Here is a 22,544-nt window from a genome sequence, read left to right as displayed (position 1 = left end):
AAAAATATATCAGAGAAACCTGAGAGATTTTTTTCCCCTGCTTTTTGCATGAAATGTTTTGATGACAAAATTTGTTTCTGGTGGTTAAACACATGATGATATTAAGAAGAATGCAACTAATCATGATTGAACAGGAATTGAATACATTTTCCTACAATCTCTGTGGAAAAAAACTCAGCTGGCAAGCTGCAGGTACTTCTCAAGCAGGAGGCGTTGCTTTTCTAAAGAGTCTGTATTTATTATGGGTGGCTGGATATCTGCATGCTGGCTCAGTTCCCTGTAGTAAGGGACTGACCACATTACTATTTGCAAACACAGGGTTCACTCAAGTGGTACTAAAAAGAGAAGAGGTGGAGCAAGCAGAGCTTTAAAAAGAAAAGAGGAGTCCATCCAAGCCTGAATGTAAAAAACGACAACGTTTCAGAGAAGGACGGTACCTGGGGATTTTTCTCCCTGCACTTCACTGAGAGCTGTGCTGAAGAGTTTTCTGAATTCTCTGCTTTTAGGATTTAAACGGCAGCTTTGTTGCAAGGAAATTTGAAGTGATCCTTGTGAGCATGGCTTTTAAGCTGGGTTAAGTTTGTGGCAAGAGTGTCAGGCATTTCATACTTGGCTTCCAAAAGAGAAAAAAAGAAAGAAACGAAAGAGAGAGAGAGAGAGAAAAAAAGCCCTGATGTGTGTGAGGAAGAAATCTCCCAGGAATTTCTTCAAGGTTGTAGTCAGACACAGTAAAGTCTAAAGTGACAAGAAAAGCAAGGCAAAGATAAAACTTGAAATTTTGATAAGATGTCTGAGTCTAAAGTGGCAGATTGCAGAAAACTTTTGGGATTACACATGCTCATCTTGTCCTGGATATGACTGAATACAAGCTAGTTTTTCTCTAGTGACAGTTCAAAAAACCCCTCAAGATTATGTTTCTCTTCCTCGTTGCTTCTTTGACACTGGTTTTTAAAATTGGTTTTGTCAGCCTCTCAGCTCTGCAGCACTGGAACTGTCCTAATGGATACAGACTAAAGCCTGAAAACTCTGCTTGTATAGGTAAGTTGCTGAACATTGCCAGACTAAGGAAACAGCGTTTCTATTCTCTTAATTTAGCTTTATAATTTTCAAAGAGTTTTTTTGCAGATTGCTTGTGTGTTGTACTTGCAGAACTGATAAATCAGTTTCTCAGTATCTGTTGCATTTCAAAATGAACAGAACTCCTTTTTTTTTTTTTTCCCAGAAATCAGCAAATCAGCACATCTGTTGGTTTAACTATCAGAAAGCAGAATAAGTTTTCATACGATCATTAAGAGATATGAACTGTTCTCCAGTTGCCAGAACTCCTTGTCATAGCTTTAATGTCTCCATAGTTCCAGTACATGAGTGTGCATGCATTCCTGCTTCAATATATGTAAAGTTTGAGTACAGGTGTATTTTATTTCTGTGTACATATACAAAGAGTGTTTTAATGATTATATATTATTATACAATCAGATGTGGGCTAGATAACTTTAAAAGCTACTTTTTCTATGCTTATTATTACATGTAGATGTGTGTGCTCATACTAATAATGCATCTCATACAACACATGAATAGCTGGTGTGTTTAATATTGTGATAATGAGGTTTGGGAGAAATGTGCAACACTAACATTACTGTAATCATCTCCAGCGATTTGGAGCATGAAAAATGCAGGTTCCAACTCTTTACCAAGTGTAAGACAAAGGATGACAGAACCCTTCTCCCTCCCCTGCTACCATGAGGTCCAATTATTTCAAGAAATTCAGAGCCAATGAAGCTGTGAGCTGTGCAGTTAGGAGATGAGGAAATTCTCTGAAAGGATTCAAGCAACTCCTCATACTTAGAGTTAATGCTTTTGCCTTAGATTCTTTGGGCTTCAGAGGCTCTGACTCAGTTCTTGTCATTACTCTAGTAATGTAATAACAGGTGCTTCCTCTGTGCTTTCTGCCAAGAAATACCATCTCATAAGCAGAAAATGGAACCCTGCAAGTTAAATGCTGTCTTACTGAGGGGGGAAGAGCAGGGGATTTTTTGTGTACAAATTGTAGACCTGACTGAAGTTTTGTCTGAAAGTCAAACACACCTAGAATGCTCCTACTCTCATGCTTCAGTTTAAATGACAAGCATACTTCTGAAATTTATCTCCATATTGTCACCTCTTACTATGTTTGCTTCACGATGAAAAGCACTCTCAAAGTGCACAGACTGGACTTTAGGCAAACTTAAACCAGATAGTGTCCCTGTAGGGATCATTTTCCCTCTCTGCTGTTGGTGGCCGTTTGGTCCATGGGACCAGCCTAGACCTGGTTCTCTGTAAATTCTTGCTGAAATACATGCAGTGTGTGTGCCATATCCTTAGCAACTGTTGCCCTTTACACAGCCTTTCCTATAGATCCATATCATTTGCTAGCATGTATTTAGCTTCCACGAGCTGATTAGGATGTTCATTTGTTATGACTTTTGCATTACTGAGTTGCCAATTTAAGAACTCCTGTATAATGGAAGAAACGTACTGAGATGAAAGCAATTGTTTGGCTATTGTTTAATGAGTCAAAACCCCACTCTAAATATTAAAATGCAAAAGGCTGCAAAGGCTCTTTTTTTTTTTTTTTCTCCAGTGTATCTATTTTGCATATTGATGCATATTGCTCTTTCATTAATGAAGGCATAACCTGCCCTGCATTAAGTCTTTTCTGTTGAAAATCAGCTGCTGTGTGAATGGAGGACTCTAGATAAAGCATTGAAACAGATTGGCCAGTAGCTCAGCAAACTCTCCAAGAAATAGCAGCAGAGGAAATCTGCATAAAGGCTGGCATTGCTGTGACATACTCTGAGCAATTCCATATGACATAGAATAAGTGAAAAATGAGATGCATTAAGGTAATTTTTCAGTTACAGACCACTGGATTACAGGGAATTAAGCAAAGGTGAAATTCTGACATGAAATGTAAGACTGAAGGATGCTTCAGTGTAGGGGATTTCCCTTTCTCTTCCCTCCGTGTACTGGATACACAACTGGTGTTCTGACCAGAAGTGATATTCTAGTTCAGTAACTATGTTAGACAGAGGCTGCAGTGGAAGCAAGTGGCAGGAAGCTGGAGGCAGGCTTTGAAGGTAATACTGGAGATAAAAGTGATGAGTGGGAGATGTGATTCATACCACTGAACTGTGAACAATGACAGCAAGCTGAATTGTGACTTGGCGACCGTTCTTGGTGAGCTGTAATAGATACACCAATTGCAAAATGTTCTTCATCATCTGAGGCTGTGGTGGCAACCTGCCAGCCATAAGGACTCCCCTGAACTGAGAAGGTGTCTGCTCTTTGTTAGTGAACTGTTACAAGTGATACATGCCAGAATGTGTGTAGGCTTTTCCAGATCTGTTTTCCACACTGCAGCTTCAGATGAAGGTCTAGGTCATCTTCTTACATTGCTAAATAGCTCACTCCTTAATGAGTTCCGTTTATTTCTATGGATATTCAAAGATCAAAGACCTCCTCATCCTGTGGAAGTATAATGAAATCTAATTCTAAATGTCTCACATAATTTTATACAGTTATTTTAAGAGCAATTTTTTGAATCCTGACTTGGTATGACAAGAGAGAAGGGGCCTTTCTGAGGGGCTGTTAGTCCCAAAACAGCAAGGCTTATAGGAAAGAAAGTATGGGAGAAGAGATCACAAGGTCATAGCAAAACTAGTCTGATGAAAGAATGCATCAATATATTGACAAGTTATGGTAGAATTGGAAGTACTTCTCCATTTTTGACACACCATCTTGAATTAATAGCTTATTTTAAGATGCTATGAGGACTGTGGATCAGTTACCTTTGATAACTCATCTCTCATAGACCCCAGTGGAAACAGAGAACCTTCTACCTCTGAAAAAAATAGTCTAACCTACTGTCATGGGTTTTGTAAAGAGCATATTATTCTATTCCATCTGGGTGGAGCAGAATTGCTTATCTTTGCCCAAATGGGTCAGTGTCACATATCAGATGGTGGAGTGCTACTTATCTCTCTTCATTGTTTCACTACTTCCATGGGAATGTCTTCTGCTAATGGACCATTAAGAGCTCATCAATGACATTACACATTAGAGTGCACTATTGTAAGCTGCTCCACACAGGGAGGAGGAGCCAAACCATCTTAACCTAAATAAAAAGGAGCCACAGTCCCACTAGGGATCCAGTTTTTCCACTGGATCCCTGGAGGAAGACCGGACCCATCTCACCATTACTGGACCCTTTTTTCTTCAATGGGACCATCTCCACTCCAACAGAACCACATCTGCCACTCCAGGAGGGCTTACTTTGCACTGCTTCCAACACCCTGACCAACAGGGTGTCAAGTTGTATTTCTAACTCTGTTGGGGTTTTCTCGGATTTCTTGTTTGTTTATTTGTTTGCTTATTCTTCTGTACTACAACGTCTGTATTTTTATATCCCTAGTAAAGAACTGCTATACCTATTCCCAAAATATTTACCTGACAGCCTTTTAATTGCAAATTTATGATAATTAGGAAAAAAGAGAGAGGAGCTTACATTTTAAGGGAGACTCCAACCCTCCCTGGCACATACCTGTCCATCTAAACCAAGACACCTACAAAGGAGCTATTATTCCTTCTTTGGGTTTACCCAGAAAATATCTTATCTTCTGGAAACTGCAAGACTGGAGGCGTGCTTTGGTTTCAGGGCTGACTTTAAATGGTTAGTTTAAAATTTCATTTTTCAAACTAACACTTGGAAAGTGTTAGTTTGAAAAATGAAAAAAGATACTAATTTCGAAGATACCCAACCATACTGGAAAAAAAGTTTGGAAGAAGGCAAAACAAAACCTGTATTATTGAAATTTTGCCTAATCATGGGTTCTTAAACTCAGCACATCTCTACCAAATTCTGACATTAACTGCTTGGCCCTTTTCAGTTCTACAGGGCTAACGTGCTGCACATTCCTAGAGAGCTACAGCCTGCAATTGAAGGTGACAACTGCAGTTATCTAGGTCAGCTCTTTTGGCCTGGTGTTTCCTTCTGTGTGTCAAGCTTTACTCTTTTCTTTCTTCCTGCTCACCTCTCTCCTACCACAGAGATGAGGAACATTACTTTATTACTCTCTGTTTTACATCTTTAAATTCCCTTAAATATCCTTAATTATCCTTAATTATTCCCTAAATCCTGTCTTCACTTTACTCCATACAGCCTTCTGAAGACATGGTGTTAAAACTACTTGTCTGTATTCTGAGAAAAATGAAATGCCAAAACCTTTTAAACTCTCCCTTCTTTCTTTGCAAGCATCTCATAAGGAGCAGTAAGAGCCAATGAAATGGGCAACTGTTCTCAACCCGTGTCATGACAGGGATAAACCTGATAAGATGCCTCTGCTTCCCTCTGTATTTCAGAAGAGCTGCAGTTGAGGTGTGTTTTCCCTTGTCTTCAGTAGTTATCTTCCAGCTAGCTCACTTCTTAAAATACTGATTTGGGCAAAGGAGCTTGTAAATAGTTTTACTAAATAGTAGTCAGGAATTCTTGAACATGGGTCTGAACCACAGACCAATTCACAAGAAGGTTCACATGGATCCAGCTGAATGTGGAGAAATACTATTTTCAGCTGTAAAAACTTGGATCAAAATAGGAAGGAGGCAAGTATGTTACAAGAAAAGACATAAGTGGCATCACCCATCACATGATGCCTAATATTAAAGAGGGCTAAGGGGCAGACTCCCAAGCCAGTGACTAATATTGAAAAACTCACTGTTTTGGCCAGCGTGAAATAGCAGTTTAATTAATTTTGTAATTTTTTTTAAAAAAACTGACTACTTTTTAGTATCTAATTTGAAATCTGATTTTAAAGGGAGCTGGAAGACAGTACTTCATGATGTCTCATGACCTCCATCTTTGAAAGGCAAGCCAGTAATAATAAGTTGGAAGCTGCATGGTCCAGGAAGAAGAGGTCTATTTTGTAGCTACTTATTTACACATAGACTTTATTTCACACAGAATTTATTTCAAAAGTAGATTTTTTTCCATTCTAGTGAGCAAACACTTGAGATCCAGAAAGGAAAAAAAAAAAAGATACTGTAGTTCCTGGGATCTTTTCTGCTCTTTCTCTACAAGATCTATACAATTGTTTTCTAAATTGTATTTCAGTTCTAAATTTGATTCTATTTTATACTTGCTAAATCACATGTTCTCACTTGCTGTCATATTTGTGACATGGTCATCTCTCGGTTGGAAGACACCTAGAGATGTAACCCCCTCATTGTATTCATACTGTATTTCTTACCATTGTACATGAGCATTTCACAACCTCTGCCCTCTCAAAAATTGTGAGTGATCAAGTTGTATTTTAAGCCTCATTTAAAATTGGAGATAAAAGATACTGGACTGTGCATCATCTATTTCATTGTTACCTGCTGATAGCTGCAGTGTCTTTTTTCCATTTTTAGCTATCTTCTGTTCTTTGAGCTGGATGCTTTAAACAAAATAGATAAAAGCAATGGGCTGTTTTCTTTGTCACCCAGATGAAATTTCACGTTCAGCCTTGTTGAAAAGATTATGGTGGTGGTTGGATACAGCAGATTGAATTAATCAGGAGTACAACTCAGCAGGAACTAGATTTGCATGAGGTTATTTGAGTGTATGTATCTGCACGTATACTTTATGTATATAATGTGTGTATTTGGGGCCATAATGAAATTCAAATTCTGGCTCACTGTGGTTTCTCTGTGTCCCTGCCAGGCATACTAATGCTTCAACCTTCTGCAACCAGAGCCTTTCTCAGGACTCTCAATAAAGTAGTATATTTGTATGCAAAGTCTTTGAGAGCTGCCAACATCGTGATGACATGATTCATCGTTTTTGCTGATTCTCAAGGCATTTTTTGCATAAAGAAGTCTTTGAGAACTAAGCAGAACCTCATTCTTCCTTTTAGGGCTGGCTGTCAGGGCACTGCAGACAGCTTTTGTGTTCACTAAGCCGATTTCTTTCACAGGGTAAAGTTCCCAGTGGGGGATGTGGTTGCCAGGACACGTAAAACAGCCTCAACAGGATGCAACTCCATGCTTTCCTTTGGCACTAAAAGTGCAGATGAAAGCGCTGCTAGTTACACCTGATGGATGGTTTTGTGATTGAGTTCTCCTAAACCTTAAAAACCAGCCTTTTTTTGTTTGTTTTGTTTTGGGGCTGGTAGTTTGATTGGTTTTTTGGTTGGATTTTTTTTTCTACTTTTAACAAAGAAGAGAGGGTGTTAAGCATAAGATCCTCTTCCATTGTTAAAGCCATAAAAGCCAAACATTCACAGTGCTGTGGCCTGTTTCACAGTAGGCCTGTGTGTCTTGGCTCTTCCTGCTTACCACTGGAAGGGCACTGCCCAGTGGCTGAGCTGCCTGTGGCCACGGTGCCCCTGCACTTTTATTGGACAGTTCTCCTTCCACAAGAGCCATTCTTCAGCTGGAGCCATGGCTTGCTTTTCAGTACGTGTGGGATCTTCTTTACTATGTGAATTTTGGTGATGATGAAAATGGAGAGGCTGATAACCCTGAAATCTCTCCTGTAGCCTGACCAATCAGTGCTCTTGCTCTTGGAGAGTCAGTTTCATATCATCATGTAAAGCTGGAAAATCCCCCCTGGAAATAAAGGGTCATTCTCCTTTTACCCTTGCCTGTTGCTCAGTAACCTGTGTTTGGTAAAGCATGTCTTCCCAGTCTGACCTTGACTTCAGAACATTCACTGCCTTCAGGGTTTTCCCTGGTAGTTAGTTCCCTTAGTGATTCACCCTTCCTGTTAAAATGTGAATTTAAAGTCTGAATTTGAATTCCCTGGCTTTAGTTCTCAGCTATCGGTGCTTGTTAAATTGTTCCTGAAAAAGATTATAGTGTCTTTTAGAAAATCTTCTACTTTTTCTTTGTGAAGGTAGTAATTTGTGGTGCTTAATCCTTCTTCCAATCTTCTTTCTGATAATCTAAGCCTTCTGAGCTCTTGAATTTTCTTGTAGAAAAGCACTTTTCTTTACCTTCAAATCAGACTTTCTATCCTTGTTTTATACACTTTCTAATTTTTCCATGATCCTTTAACAACCTTTTTCTGCAAAATACAAACATCATGCCAATATAGTCTGACCACAGCCATATAGAAAAGCAAAAGTTTTCCTCGCAGTCATTAATTTCTCCTATGTTTATTTGTGTCATGATTTGAATTTTGTTGCCCAGTAATGTGCTAAGCAGTCAACTTTCTGTCCAGTATGAACAAAAATCCTTTTCAGAGAAAGCAGTCTTTTAGATCCAATCTATAGACCAGGCCCATTTTTAAAATTCTTATTTAATGTGCTTTTTATTGTGATTGAGTAATAGCTCAGCAGTGGTTCACATTGCTTAATCAAACAACATCTCTCTTTAGCAATCCTATATCTACACAGTTGCCATTTTCACCCATACTTGTGATTTCCAGAGAAAAATAACTTCAGGTTCTTTTAGCAAGACACTACTGTGATAAAAGTATATCGGCAAACATAAACTCCATTATCAACACATTCTCACACCTGCTGTGGAGCTGGTGGCTGGATCAGGTCAAGAGTCCAGCTTAGCCAGTCACTTGATTTAAAAACCAGTGCATGAGGGGGATAGTGGCAAACAGTGTTCATGTCTAACACTGACAGCAGCTGGACAAGGAACTGAGGTCATCAAAGCCCTCTCTTTTGGGCTATCAAAGAGTCCTTTAGCTTCAGTGACATCCAGGCAGTGTTTGCCAGGAGTTTTAGTAGTGACCTGAAGCCCATGGTGTCTGTAGCCCATTCACTTCTAAGCCCATCAAACCTTCCTAGAGGGGATTTGGAAGAGTTCCTCTTTTAATGCCATGGAGAACGGAATGTACAATCCTAGTATATGTGGGAAAATATGCTCCTGAAAGCTGATTGTTTGAAGAAAATTGTGGGTTAGAATTAGAGTACTTCATGGTGTTATGTTGCTGAAAATGCTTCTGCTTTACCTTCGTAATCTGTTAAACACAAATCAGTTGCATGTGCTCTGATTATATTTCATACATTGTCAAATTAGTTCATCTGCTATTTGGAACATGAACTTGTGGGAAAACTCTGCAAAGAATATGGAAGCTTTTCCCAGTCAGTGCAGACATAATAGGTGGCTGAAAACATTGACATTCTTTTTTAACACCTTTGATACTTGGACAGAAGAAGGGGTTTCTTCTACCCCTTTTAAACCCTTCCTACTACTTATAGTTTCTTAAAGCAGTTAAGGAGATTGGTTTGCAGAACCATGGGATATCAGAGATCTGGCTGCTTAGGTTTTCCTAAGTTGCTGAGAAAGTTTCTTTCAAAGTCCTTTGTGAGTTGGTTAAATTGCTGTTCCTTGCGGTCAAGGTGCCCTTCTTTAAACTAAGGGAATTCTCACATAACACCCACAGACCTAGTTTTGGTTGTCAATCCACTTCCTTTAGTGACTTATTCAAATGTATCTCCTTAAAACAAAATGCGTTGATTCCTTTATTCCTGTGTATGGCGAATCACATGATAAAATACAGAACAAAAGCCACTGGCATCAACTAGAACTTGAAGAAAAAAGCTGTTCCTTAGAGCAACCATCATACAGTAGTTGAAGAAGGAAAGTATACAAGAAATATACCACCATATGGTACCATCCTATGTCAAGTATCTTGGGAAGTTACTATCAGATGTGTTTGTTTTCAGCAGGAACTAAAATTTATCTCAATTTTGTGGGACCATTATCCATGGCACTATGAATTTCTTTTCCCCTTAGTATAAACTATACTCCTCAGTGGTAATCTTTTTTTTTTTTTTTAAATAGATTCCTTTCTTTAGGACTTCATTAATCGCCACTTCCTCAAACCCTGAGAAAGCACTATAAATACATCAAATATCTTGCAATTCCTAAAGACTCTAGCCCAACCTACCAGTTGAAAGCCTAGTTTCTAATTAATTTGCTTGGTGTCTTGGTTTGGGTTTGTTTCTGTTAGAATACAGTGGGAATTTTTGTGTTTTGTAAATCTGTTTGAGATTTGACTCAAACAAAAGTGAGCTCAATGTTGAACTCAGTGCTGTGACAGTCTGTTTTTTGCTTTGCTCTTTTGAAAAATCTGTTAATTTGTTGGCAAAATTATAACTGTTGGAAAGGGGAAAAAGATAGAAGGGAGCAGCTGCAAGCAGTATTTGCATAGCAAATAATAACACAAATCAAGACAAGTCTGTTCCTTGTGTTTGACCAATTAGAGACCAGTGCCCAGACACTAGGGAGAAGGGTAATTTCCCTTGGCAGTAAAAAGAAAAAGCCCAAATAAAAGCCCAACACACTCCAAAATCACTGTGACTGTGACAGTGGTAAATTAACACTCCCCCCCCCCCCCCCCCCCCCATAATTCTGAAACCAACACATGAAGGAATACAGCCATCCTAATTTAATTTTTTAAATGATGGGATATTAAATTTTGTGACAATCTATAATTAGGTAAGTTTGTCAAAGCTGTTCTTTGCTGATTTTTCTAGTTGAATTTTCCTGATCTTTTCCAAATAACTATTTCAGATATTGATGAGTGCCTTGAAGGTGATTTGGGAACCTGTGGCCAAACCTGTATCAATACTCCAGGGTCGTACATCTGCTCCTGTTTGCCTGGCTACTTCTTGGGTATGGACAAGCGGTCTTGCTATGTGAACGGTAAGGACATTTTCTTTTTTGATAACTGGAAAAGGGCTTTAGAGATTCACTTAACATTCCATTTCAGAGTGAACCAAGCCTGCTGGTCCCTAATGGTCAGGGGCTGGGGTTGTCTGGTTTGCTGACAAAAAACCTGCCTCTGCTACTGTGTGGGTAAGTGGCAAGGCCAAAAGTGGATGCCACAGAAGAATGATGGTGAAGTATGTAAACTGTGGTGGTGGAAAGATGAATGAGCAGATGAGAACAAACAACTAAACAATTACTTCCTGTTTGCCTTCTCTGCCAGTTTAAAACTGTAAACTCTCTTATCTCATCCTTACTTCCAAGAAGACATGGCAGTACACAGGATTCTAAAACCTTGGCTGCTTTCAGTTGGTTGGTCTTTCCAGTATGTTTAGTTTCTAGGGACAGTGCTGTAAAATTAGAAGCAGGAAGCCCTTATTTTTGGTTTCATCCATTGGCAGTTAATATATGAGCGCTACTGTGAGTTATTTCTCTCCCTTCCTCTGTCCTAAGTGTATAAATTGATTTTTGAATGTGGGAGATGCATTTAAATTTAAAAGTTTTTATCTCATGCAAGAGGAAAATATTTGCAGTTGCAACCTTTGATTAACCCTCATTTTGTCAACTGATGCTACCCAGGGAAAAAAAAAATGAGCTGGATTTTCTTGATTGGCTTAACCCTATATTGCATCTAGAGTATGAGGTGGGAGTACTCTGAAGGTTGTCTCTTATGTCTCCACTTTGACTTCCTGAATGGACTTTGGTTCCTGTCTGGGATACACCATAGCTCCCTTCTGAGCCAGGACCTGAAGTTTTCTATTTTTTGACTAGCATTTATGTGGGATTATCTTGCTAATGCAGAGATGGGATGTGACAAGACATGTTTCTGACTTGAGAAGTGGGAGCTCTACTTGAGTCCCTGTATGTGTAGATTTTGGCACCATGAACATAGCCAAAAGTATTCTGTAGAGCTCCCAAACTGTCACCAACACAATTTTTTTAGTCCAGGCCCTAGAATAATCATAATTATCAGCAACATGTAACTAACAACGTTAGTTGGTTTTTTGTGGTCTTGCCTAAACATCCCTAGTTCCTTTGCAAGCTCTCCAGTCCTGAACTGAAGTGAAAACAAACATGTTGTTTCCCATTGATATTTGTGCACAGGTATCTTTCAAAGAATAATCTTTCCTTCATATTTTTGACATCTTATTACTAGCATTTATAGTAGTAGCAGAAAGTGACAGATAGAGCTACTGTGATTGGTAAGGAATCCTTAGGTCAGGTCCCTCCAACTTCTGTGGGGGATACACCAGCTGAAATACGCTCATGTTTTAGAGACAAAAAGATCTTTGGGGCAGATATGGTTTACCTGGTAATTAAACCCCTGATAAAATTGAGTCCTAAATCTGTCTGGCGCCTCTGCAGTAAAAGTTGGATTTGTTGAGTTCTTGCTCCATTTAGAGCCCTTATTCACAGGCACCTGGTAGGGAACTCAGAGAGTGGAAAGGAAAAAACCAAAGTGTGTAAACATTCTTGGTCAACTAATTGGCAAAAATGCAGGCAGTAGCTGTCAAATCCCTTAGATAAATCTGCCTGGCTACTCTTCAGTGTTAATTTACCATTTACATGAAGCAAGTCTTCATTGTTCAAATATGAGGTTGCTCAGTTCAAGTAGCAGCAGTAAAAGGGAGTAATTAAAATCCTGTAAGCAGCTGCTATAATTAGGTTATAGCTCTAAAATTTGAGATACAAAACATTCTGCTAATATAGAAACAGTGTGCTGACCATCTTCCCTGTGAACAAGACGAAATTATATCTTGGGTGCTCATCAGAACTTTCTTCACTTGGAGAAATCAAAATTTGTCTCATTCCTCTGCTTTGAAAGGAGAATTAAACAACCTTGCAACTATGAAGGTGAAACATCTGTCTAAATTTTGTAGAAGTGTTTTTTGTTGAGTTTAAAGCCTTGGGTTTCATGCTCATTGTAAAGATATTTAGTTAAAAAAAAGATGTGAGCCTTGTCAATAACCAGTTTAATTTTCAAAAGTATATGTGTAAGAAAACTGGAGGTAGTGCATCTTTGATGGCATCCATTCCTGATAAATGGAGAGTTGCTTCTTCATTCTGGAATAGTTCAGCAATGGATTGCACAGGCTTGAAAGCTGTCATTCTGTTGAATCTATATCAATAATTGCACTTCAAAGTCAGTTGGTTTGAGGACTACTTGTATGCCAGGACATTTTGTTTCAGGCAGCCATGTTATAAAATTCCAATATTACTAATCCAATGGGATTTATGTTTTGTGTGATTTTTTTTAGTAATAAATTATAGACTCGATGCCCACAAATATATATATATATATATATATATATATATATATATATATATATATATATATAAACAAAAAAGAAAACAACAAACACATGGTTTTTTTCAAAATGAAAGTTAAAAATGTGTTGGTTACATAAGAACTGCATTCCTAAATGCACTTGACAGACAGCCTAAGTGAAAACCCTTGTGGTTTGGTAATGTAGTTCAGGTTCCTTGAGCAATCTTAATTGCAGTTGAGGTTTCTTGTGCAATCTTAATGGTGCTCTACAGTGATACCCTAAAATAATGAAGACAATTTGATAAAACTGGATCAGCCCCAACCATTATGCCATACTAACTGTACTCCCATACTCATCCCCTTGTTTTAAGGTTGCATCAAGGCTATTGGGACCATCCTAGCTGGTCATCACTTTCAGCCTTACTTGGTTTTCTGGAGTATGGAGCATAATTGGAACACCTTTCATTTTAACATATTTTATGTTAAGTTACTGTTATACTCTTACCCTTTGCTCATTACAAATAGAGTTTTTGTGTGGAAGAAGTTGTTGCTTTTGAGCTGTCAGAGTTTTAAGTACAGGTCAGCCTTCTGCAGCTCAAGAAACCTTCCCAGTGTACAGTTTCTTCCTTTGCCCCATTTTGGGATCTTCAATTTCCCTTTTTGGATAGTTAAAGGGAGACTCCAGGCTACCTATCTGTGATAAATTCTTGCTATATCACAATAGTTCGAAGTGATCTTCAACTTGGAGGCACATCCATGGCAAACTTCTTCCAACCTCAGTTGGCAAGCATGCAGCAGTTGTTCTGATCTCTGACTGGGCTGTAGGATTTGGGATAAGTGGTTACAACGACTGTAGTTTCAGTTTCCTAACTCAGATTTTTGCCATAATTTTCAGCCTTAAATGTGAAAGACCATTGCATTTATACATTATTGGTTCTCTGTGATGCACCTAGAAAGTTGTTATTAAGAAATGAGACAGCTAAACCTTGAACTTTCTCTTTGACTGGTATGCTACTGATGAGAATTTAATGCAGCAAAAATGCAATGATTATCATTTAATTGGTCTCACTTTATCTTGTCCACACCAGACCCAGCACCATTCCTGCTTTTTAGCCATGGAAATGCCATCTTTAGAATTGACACTGAAGGGACAAATCATGAAAGACTGGTTGCTGATACTGGTCCATCAACACTTATGGATTTTCATTACATAGAAGAGAAGGTGTATTGGGTAGACTCTGAAAGGCGACTGCTTCAAAGAATTCACCTAAATGGCACAAAACGAGAGGTAAAGTAATCAGTTCTTTGGAATTCTCCTAGTTAATGGATGTAAACCCCTCGGTGGAAACCACCTGCTCCTTGGCTGCAGGTCTGCCTTTACTGTTCATCGATTAGCACTTTACTTCTGCTGATCCTGAGTCCAGGCTGTTTTATTTGCATTCACATTCAGTACATACAGTATTTTCTGTGGATCAGGTGAAGGTGAGTCAAAAATGAAGGAGATGAAATTCAGACAAACTAAGGCTTTGTAGACGTTAATTAATGTTTCTATCAGTTATAGATTATCCTCTGGCATTACACCTTTGTCTTCAAGATTATTGTAACACAAGCTGACACAAATGCTATGAGAAAAATGTGCTTGAATTCCTACTCATTTTTTCTCAAATTTTTTATTGGTTTCTATGGTTGCATAAATGCTTTTAGCACTTTATTCCTTGTTCAGAAAAAACTGTGGACTTCGCTGCATTTGTCTGATTAAGAGCGGCAGACAGGCTGTTGTGGCTGAACTTTATCACTGTGAGAGTGTTCTTTTGTTGAAGAGAGAATGACAGAATAATTTACCTATGTGGAGTTTTCACTCATGCATTTTCACTGATTTTAATGGATCAGGGTCCAGCAGCAGTGTGTTAGGAGACTTCCATTTGTAACAGTACAGGCTTGGGTGCTTCATAGTGTGCTAAATGCAAAAAGTTGTAGCTAAATATTAATCCAGTGTATTTCTTGTGCAGAACAGTTTCTCCTTTTGCAGGGAGTCACTCAGTTCAGAGCAGGTATGTGTGAGTACAAAGACCAAATGAAAGTGATGAAAGAAAAAGAAAGAGAAATAGCTACGGGTCTGAAAAAAAAGATGAAGCAGGCAAAGGAATGAACTAGAAGGTTTCAGTTGGGTGTTCTACTTCCTGTAATGAAAGCCAGTTTTAGAGTAGTAATTGGGATTCCTCTTGTCAAATCTTTCTTGCTTGTTTACAGAGACTATGTTACATAGACAAAGGCATTTCAGGATTTGCTATTGATTGGATAAATCAAGACATTCTCTGGGCCAATAGACAGAAAGGAACCATAGAAGCAACAGACATGAACGGGAAGAAACGTCGAGTTCTTCGAAGAGCTGTTGGTCGTCCCACAAGGATTACCATTGACGCTGAACAAAGGTAATCTTAAAGGGGTTAGTAATTTCATCAAAATGGATTCCAAACATGTGAAGTACTATGATTGTGGTTTCATGGAATCATAGAAACGGGTTAGAAGAGACCGTAAAGGTCATCTAGTTCCAACCCACTCACCATGGACAGGGACACTTTCCACTAGACCAGATTCCACAGAGTCCCATCTGACCTCCCTTGAACAATTTCAGGAGTGGGGCATCTACAACTTCTTTGGGCAACCTATTGCAGCACCTCACCTCCCTCACAGTAAAGAATTTCTTTCTAATATCCAATCTCAATTGACCCTCTTTCAGCAAAGTTTCTGGGTAGGAAAGCAGTATTGGAGAAGCAAAGAGAATGATGTCTGCAAATGCTGGGAGTCACTTGTGGTCCAGACCCAGCACACTTAAAACATAAATTGGTATGTTTTCTGAAAAAAAAGTCTAAACTGACAGTTTGCTGCTGTTTCCCTTGTTTCTTTATTGGTCTCTCCGAATATTGCTTCTGGATCCACTGTTTCTGCTTAGCATCACTAGTAGTTTGGCCTTCATAGAGATACTCCTTTCAGCTTCAAGCAATTTACATTGAGAACATGAGAGGTCTGGCTCCTCAAGCGTTACCAGTATGAATCATCACACTGGTCTCTCCATGCTAATTTCCCCTTACACAAAAACCTCTTGCATTAAAGCTGAAAAAAAAAAAAAAAAAAAAAAAGCTTTAGCAGAACAGAAATTGAAATGCATCTGTTTTGTTTAGCAAGAGCATGTCTTTGTTGCCACTGTTGCCACTTTTGATTTATATTAAAGCTGCTCAGTGATGTGTACAACTATTTCAATATTAAGGCTCATGTGTCCTTTCCTAACACATTTGTACATCAACCAATCTTCTGATGATAGTAGCATTGCTAATACTCTTGGGAACCTTGCCATCTCAGCAGGATTTAGGGCCTGGACATCAGACCTGCCTTTCCTCAAATTTCCTCAAATACCAGGTCCCCATGGATTCGAGAAGTTATTCCAGTTTCCTTACTGACTGCACAGCTGAACAAAGCAGAGAGACAGACAATAGTGCTTTGTGGTTAAGCTGGGCTGATTCCTTCTTCACCTGCTTGAGGGAAATAGCTACTACCTCTAGTAATACTAGTTTCTAGTATCTCCGGCAGTACTAGTAGTTCTAGTACCATACTGAGAAATTTTGTGTACAGGAGCAACTAAATAACTAAATAAAGAGTGTGTAGCTGATTTTGACAATGTAGGGTTTGTTTGTTGTGTTGTGTTGTGGTTTGGTTTGGTTTGGTTTGGTTTGTAAACATGCCTGTCTTGCCTGCAGGCTGTTATTTTTGTCTTCAGATGGGACATTTTCCAGCATACACCGAGTGTCCCTCAGTGGAAGTGACATGATAAATATTTTAAGAACCACAGAAAAAATAAAGGCCATCTCTCTAGATTTGATTGACACAAGGCTCTACTGGATCCAACACGACCTCAGAAAAGAGATTTCCCATATTGGATCATGTGACTATGATGGTGGAGCTGTTCGTTACCTCAGAAATTCTGTCCGGTGAGATTTCCTCAGCTTGCCAGAAATGAAACATTCATTTCAGGGATGCAGTTAAGCTCTCTTCCTCATTTTCCCTTTTATTGGGTCAGTTCACAACATGAGGAGTATAAACTGTAGTGCAAATGGCCTATAACTGTAAATGTAACATTAATGATAGGAAAATGGAAAAATGTCGCTGTTATAAGATATACTGCCACTCATCTTCCAAGCTTTTAGCAAATGATAACTTATTAATCCTTAGAAATCCTCTCTGAGTGTTTATCAGTGCCCTTCTTTTTGCAGATAGAGGAGCCAACAGGGGAGATTAAATTATTTATCCAAGGTCACAGTGGGTGAGCTCAGGTGTGAGCTGTGCTCAGGAGACAGAACTCCATCCTCATCTAAGCCCATTGTCCTCCTTAGCTGCTGGCTGGGCAGGCTTGGCCCTGTGCTCAGGCTCTCCAAGGAGCAGCAGCAGACCTGGTGAAAACTGTGCTGTGCAAGAGAATTGTCCTACCTCAGTGCCAGTGCTAAGCACAGCTGAGGGGCTCTTAGGCTCATGTGCTTTTGCTCTTCATTCTTGCAGGGGTAGAGGTGCCCAGTGGTGGTCATGGGGTCTGTGAGGGGTTCACGAAAAGGTTGTCATGGCAGTGTCTTTCAGTATGGTTGGGTTGCCATGTGTGGAAAAGGGATTTCCAACAGCAAAATGAGAAAAAGATACAGTTCTGTTGGCCTGCTGATTTTAAAATATGATCTACCATTTGCATATGATGAACACAAAGTTCCTTCTCCCTACATTGCCGGCAGTCAGTTTGGATTTTTCCTTACTTTTATCTCTTTCTCCCTTGAGCTGGTTGTTGTTCACTGGGGCATTAATCCTTTAGCCTGGATGATCTGGATTCTCAGTTTTTCACCTGGATTATGTCTTCCTGGAAAGTAGAAGACAAAAATACCTCTTTCAGTATTTTTTCTGCTTTCTCTCTTATTTAACACTTGGCCATTTTGTGATTGATGCTAGCTGCTATAACTGACCAGTGAATGGAAACTACATTCCTGAGATAGCAGAAACAGCAGAAGATAGATTTCAGATTTTTTTTTTTAGACAGGAGTGCCCTACTCCTACCACTCAGTCTCCACGCTGATTTCCTCAGACAGTCAGAATTGTCAGAGTAGGCCCTGGATATTGGGAAACAGTGGAACTTATCTGACCTACATCCTTCAACAAACCAAGTTTCCATTTTGCTTGCTGGGTTCACCGGAAGCAAGGTCACACCTAGGCTTTCTCTCCCAGTTAAGCCAGTCCTGACCAATAGATCATTAAACCTGTCAGAAATGCAGATTATCTATTTTGTGCCTAATTCTTGCAAATTTGCAGGGTTATGAGTGCTGAATGAGTTTGGGAATGTCTCTGCACCTGTTCTGATTCTCATATATAGGAGATACTATAGTGTGTGTGTGTATATATATACACACAGAGAATATATATACATATATATGCACAATGCAAAGAAAGGTAATTTTCAGAGAACCTGACTGAACTAGGCACTCAGAAAATGTTTAAATTAGTAAATATATAGGGATCAGGTAATGTGCCACTTATGCTCTCTTCTCTTCTCTTGTAGACGTCAATTGCTTGGTATGTCACTCTTTGCTGAGCACCTGTACTACTCAGACTTGAAGTCTGGCATGATATGGAGAGCCAACAAATATACTGGAAATGTTGTAGTCACAATTAGCCTGAAGCCATCATTTTTCCCACCAGTGGAGATAAAAATAGTACATCCATTTAAGCAGCCAGGTGCAAGGATTGATTCTCAGGATTTGGGTAAGTAAATGTAATGCTGCTATGTGTGAGAATAATGATGACATACACTCTGATTCTCTGCAGAAAGAATTTTCTTAGGCAAAATTCCAGGCCTCAGTGAAATAAAGGAAAAATGTTTTTTTTCCACTTCAATGATCCACAGTTCCACTTGGTGCGTGCAACTCCAGCTGAGTATCAGGATAGAGGCATGCCAAGCGTGAACTGCTTGTTTCATTTATCTATATACACATGCAGATAAGTGTGAGTTTCTCATTCTCTTGCCTTTCTTTACACAAAGATATTTTAATGCTTTCCTGCTAAATGCACAAAGCATACAGATTTTTAACCCTCTGTCTACATTATCTTCACCAAATGTCTGCTTCATTCTGGAAGTTTTAGTCTAAGGCACATCTAAACAACTCTGATTATTATAGCAGTGAAGGATTTTAAGCACACAGTATGTTCTACAAGTGGATGTCTCAGCTTGCTGGGAAATGATTCAATTAAAAGTCATCAGATCTTAGACAGTCTTGAAGCTGCTGTAATAACTATAGGATAAGAGACTCCTGTCTCTTTGATTGATGCCTGTTGCAGCCCACAGTGTGAGTTGGTCATCTCGCTGTCTTTCACTGTGAATCCAAAAATGAAGGTAATTGACTATCAATAGTTTATCTTCCTTGGGGACTCCTGCTGAGGCAGTAGGAAGTGGGGATGTCCAGGGATATCTTTTCCTCTAGTCTCTGGGGAGCAGAGCATTCTTGCTTCGATGGAATAGCTTTTGTCACCAGTTTTGCTTGGATAAGAACAATGGAGCAAAGAGTGTGGAGGCATTTGTGTGTCAGGCAATGGTTGCACAACTCCCGAGGGAATGGCCATGGATTCCCAGAGCTATAAAGACATGAAGAGAATGTAATGTTTGTTTTAGTCCATATGAGCAAAAATGGAACAGTAAATATATCTTTGAACTATTTCTAAATAGCTACTATAAAATAGGCTTTGTTTTTCTTCATGGCAACCAACAGCTTTATGCAGTACCATGTGGTCTGTGCCCTCTGAAGGCTGGTCTGAGTGGGAAAATCAAAACCTTCAAAGGAACTTTCCCTTTCAAATGCTTTGTTTGCAGTGCCAAGACGTGTTGAGACGCAGAACATAAAGTGTTCCTGGAACTCAAGCTTACCCTTGTAAGCAGAGGGAGTCTCTATTCAGAGACAATACTTGATCTGTCCTTACTTTGGGGAAAATGGCTATCCTGGCTAATGGAAGCACACTTTTTTCTACTGACACGTTTGGTGCTTTCACATAGAGGAACTAGGGCAGGAATGTGCAGCTTAATTTCAGTGACTGTGGGCTCTTCTCTCTGAAGATTTACTCCACTTCTTCCACTGGAACATTCTGCTTTCTGGCATTTCTCCTTCCATGGAAAAGGGCTTTCCCTGCTTTTATTAATATATAACCTACCAATGTTTTCAAATCTATGTATATTTTCAACATGTTTAGTAAATTTTTGTATGATAGTAAAGGTTGTCAGCAGTAGGCTTTTAAAAAAAAATCCAAATAACTTCTTGTAAAAATGTCTGGGAAGTGATGGAGTATAAAGAAGCTTAACAGGCTGAATCCAGATGAACCTTTTGGACTTTGTATGTGCATTGCTTGGCTTATCCAGTGCAAGAATGGGGATGAAAGGAGGACTAATGAGCCTGGAGTTCAAATGAGATTTATAGCTGATCTTACAACAGAGAAACCTGGAGATAAAAGCATACCTAGACTAATTGGATGCTCTGTACAAGCTAAGAAAATGTACATTGCAACGTGGTGTCAGCTGTGAATTATCAAGCCTTCTTTAAAGCAGATAACTAGTGAGTTCCTTCAGATGAAAAGGGAACTTAGGAGAAGTGTGCAACTCATATGATTTGATTTTTTTACTGGAATTTGAATTATTTACTTTGCTACTTAAATTCCTCCCCTCCCCTCTTCCCTTTCTCTTTCAAATGACTTCCTTGCTCTGGTCAGGGCCAATAAGTAAAGAGAAGAGCATTAATTCATTTATGGGTTTGTTGTAACCCCACAGAACAACTTTGGTGTGGTATTTTTAATTACAGCTCATAAAATATCTGAAATACCTTAAAATCTCAAATACTGCCTCTGGAATTCTTTGAATCTTTCCTATCAGTTTTTTTTTTAGAAATTATGTGGTGTTTCTTTCCAGTGTGAGACACTAACATCAGGCTAATATCTGAGTATATGTATTTCCATGTAAGACAGGTGATGGGAGGGAAAAAACCTCACAAAACAGAAGTGAGTTAGTAAGTGTGGTTTGTAATGTTGTTCTTCCAGAAAATATTAAATTATAAACTTTATGATTCATAATTTAATCACCATTCTCTTTAAGCTTTGAAATGTGATTGGGTTTTTATCTGTTGATATGGCTACATACAGTTCTAATACTTACTCAGTTAAAATTTTTATCTTCTTGAGATTGTCCAGATGGCAAAACTGTAGCTTCTGTTATTTATTCTGTAACTCCCAGGTGTCTTAGGTCATTTTAGACCACTTAGATCAATAATGGTGCAACCATGGGGAGAAAAATCAGAAACAATTATAAGCATATGATGCAGCCTTGAATGTGGTCTTGTTTGTGGATTCTGTCTTGTGGTTGCATGCACTTGCCCTTTGTCATTCTAATGACTTTTTTATTTGAAGAATAGAATCTCCACTACTGTATGTTCCTGATTCGGTTGCAGTAGAAAAAGGTTCTGTCCAATACAAAATTAATTCTACAAAATGAGAGGCTCACTTAAAACAACACAAAATTCAAGTCTCTTAAAAGATAACATGCTAAATAACATAGATGATATCCACCTAGTCATCCATTCATAATTTTGCATGCAATGATACGACCTTTGCTAGAGAAGACTTAACCAGTTAACCAAATATGTGCTTTTTGTCTGTGCCTGGGGCCAAGCTGCAGTGTCTGTCTCGGAAATTATATATTACTACTTTTATAGATGTGATCTCTCATTCCATCAAGGGGCCAACATTTTCTCTCTTGTGGCCAGCAGAAGAATAAACTTGGAGCTTAAATATTATGCAGTTTTCTATCTCTTGGAATTTAGATTGGATACAGGCCAAAATAATTGGTCACATGTGCAGTTCTTGGCCTGTATGAGCCCGTGATGTCCTACACACACAGCCCAGGGCGAAGACAGTGTTTTGTGTGGATGCACATCCACATTTAGTAGCATTAGTTCAAACAAAAAATAATCATTTTGGAGACAAACATAAAATCATGAGTGCTGCATATCTGTGAAAGCACCAGCCCTGAAAGATATCTGAACAGAGACATGAGGTTCTGCATATCCTTCCCATGAGAAAGGATACTAGAGTAGCTTTTTCTGTGAAGCAGGAAATAGGTAGGCTCCTGGGGACCTGTTGGGCACATTTTTTCTTCTTTCTTTGGAGAAAGGTTCTGAGTTTGAAATTTGAGCTCAACATTTAGAATGCTTGTATTTCTCATAGATCCACACCAATACTAAGATTCTATAAAATGCACTAATACCTTTTGCCCATATGAAACACAGAGTCATCATAATCTCTGCAGTGATCTTTTTTGTTAAATTATATGAGTAATAATACTCCAATACAATCTCCAATAAAAATAATTACAAAAACAGCAACAGTCTTTGCATACTATGTCTTAAAAATTTCTCTTTCTCTTTTCTGCATCTTACTCCCTCTCTGTTCTTATTTCTGAGTGTTTTACAAA

General features: G+C 38.8%; 1 protein-coding gene across 3 annotated transcripts in view; it reads left to right on the top strand.

Annotated features, from left to right (window-relative positions):
- The first annotated feature begins 286 nt into the window (after positions 1-286).
- The window catches only part of EGF (epidermal growth factor), a 58,546-nt gene continuing 36,288 nt past the window's right edge, over positions 287-22,544 (top strand). For all 3 annotated transcript variants that reach the window (XM_066186234.1, XM_066186233.1, XM_066186235.1), the window contains exons 1-6: positions 287-1,038; positions 10,549-10,680; positions 14,101-14,300; positions 15,263-15,444; positions 16,768-16,998; positions 18,600-18,802. In XM_066186234.1, coding sequence (XP_066042331.1) covers positions 912-1,038; positions 10,549-10,680; positions 14,101-14,300; positions 15,263-15,444; positions 16,768-16,998; positions 18,600-18,802 — 1,075 coding nt within the window. In that variant the 5' untranslated portion in view covers positions 287-911. The remainder of the gene's footprint in view (positions 1,039-10,548; positions 10,681-14,100; positions 14,301-15,262; positions 15,445-16,767; positions 16,999-18,599; positions 18,803-22,544) is intronic.

Source organism: Chamaea fasciata, unplaced genomic scaffold (assembly GCF_029207755.1).
Source record: "Chamaea fasciata isolate MVZ Bird 193981 ecotype frontalis unplaced genomic scaffold, bChaFas1.0.hap1 SCAF_6, whole genome shotgun sequence".
In the NCBI taxonomy this organism is placed as follows: Eukaryota; Metazoa; Chordata; class Aves; order Passeriformes; family Sylviidae; genus Chamaea; species Chamaea fasciata.
This window is presented reverse-complemented; position numbering and strand designations above follow the sequence as displayed.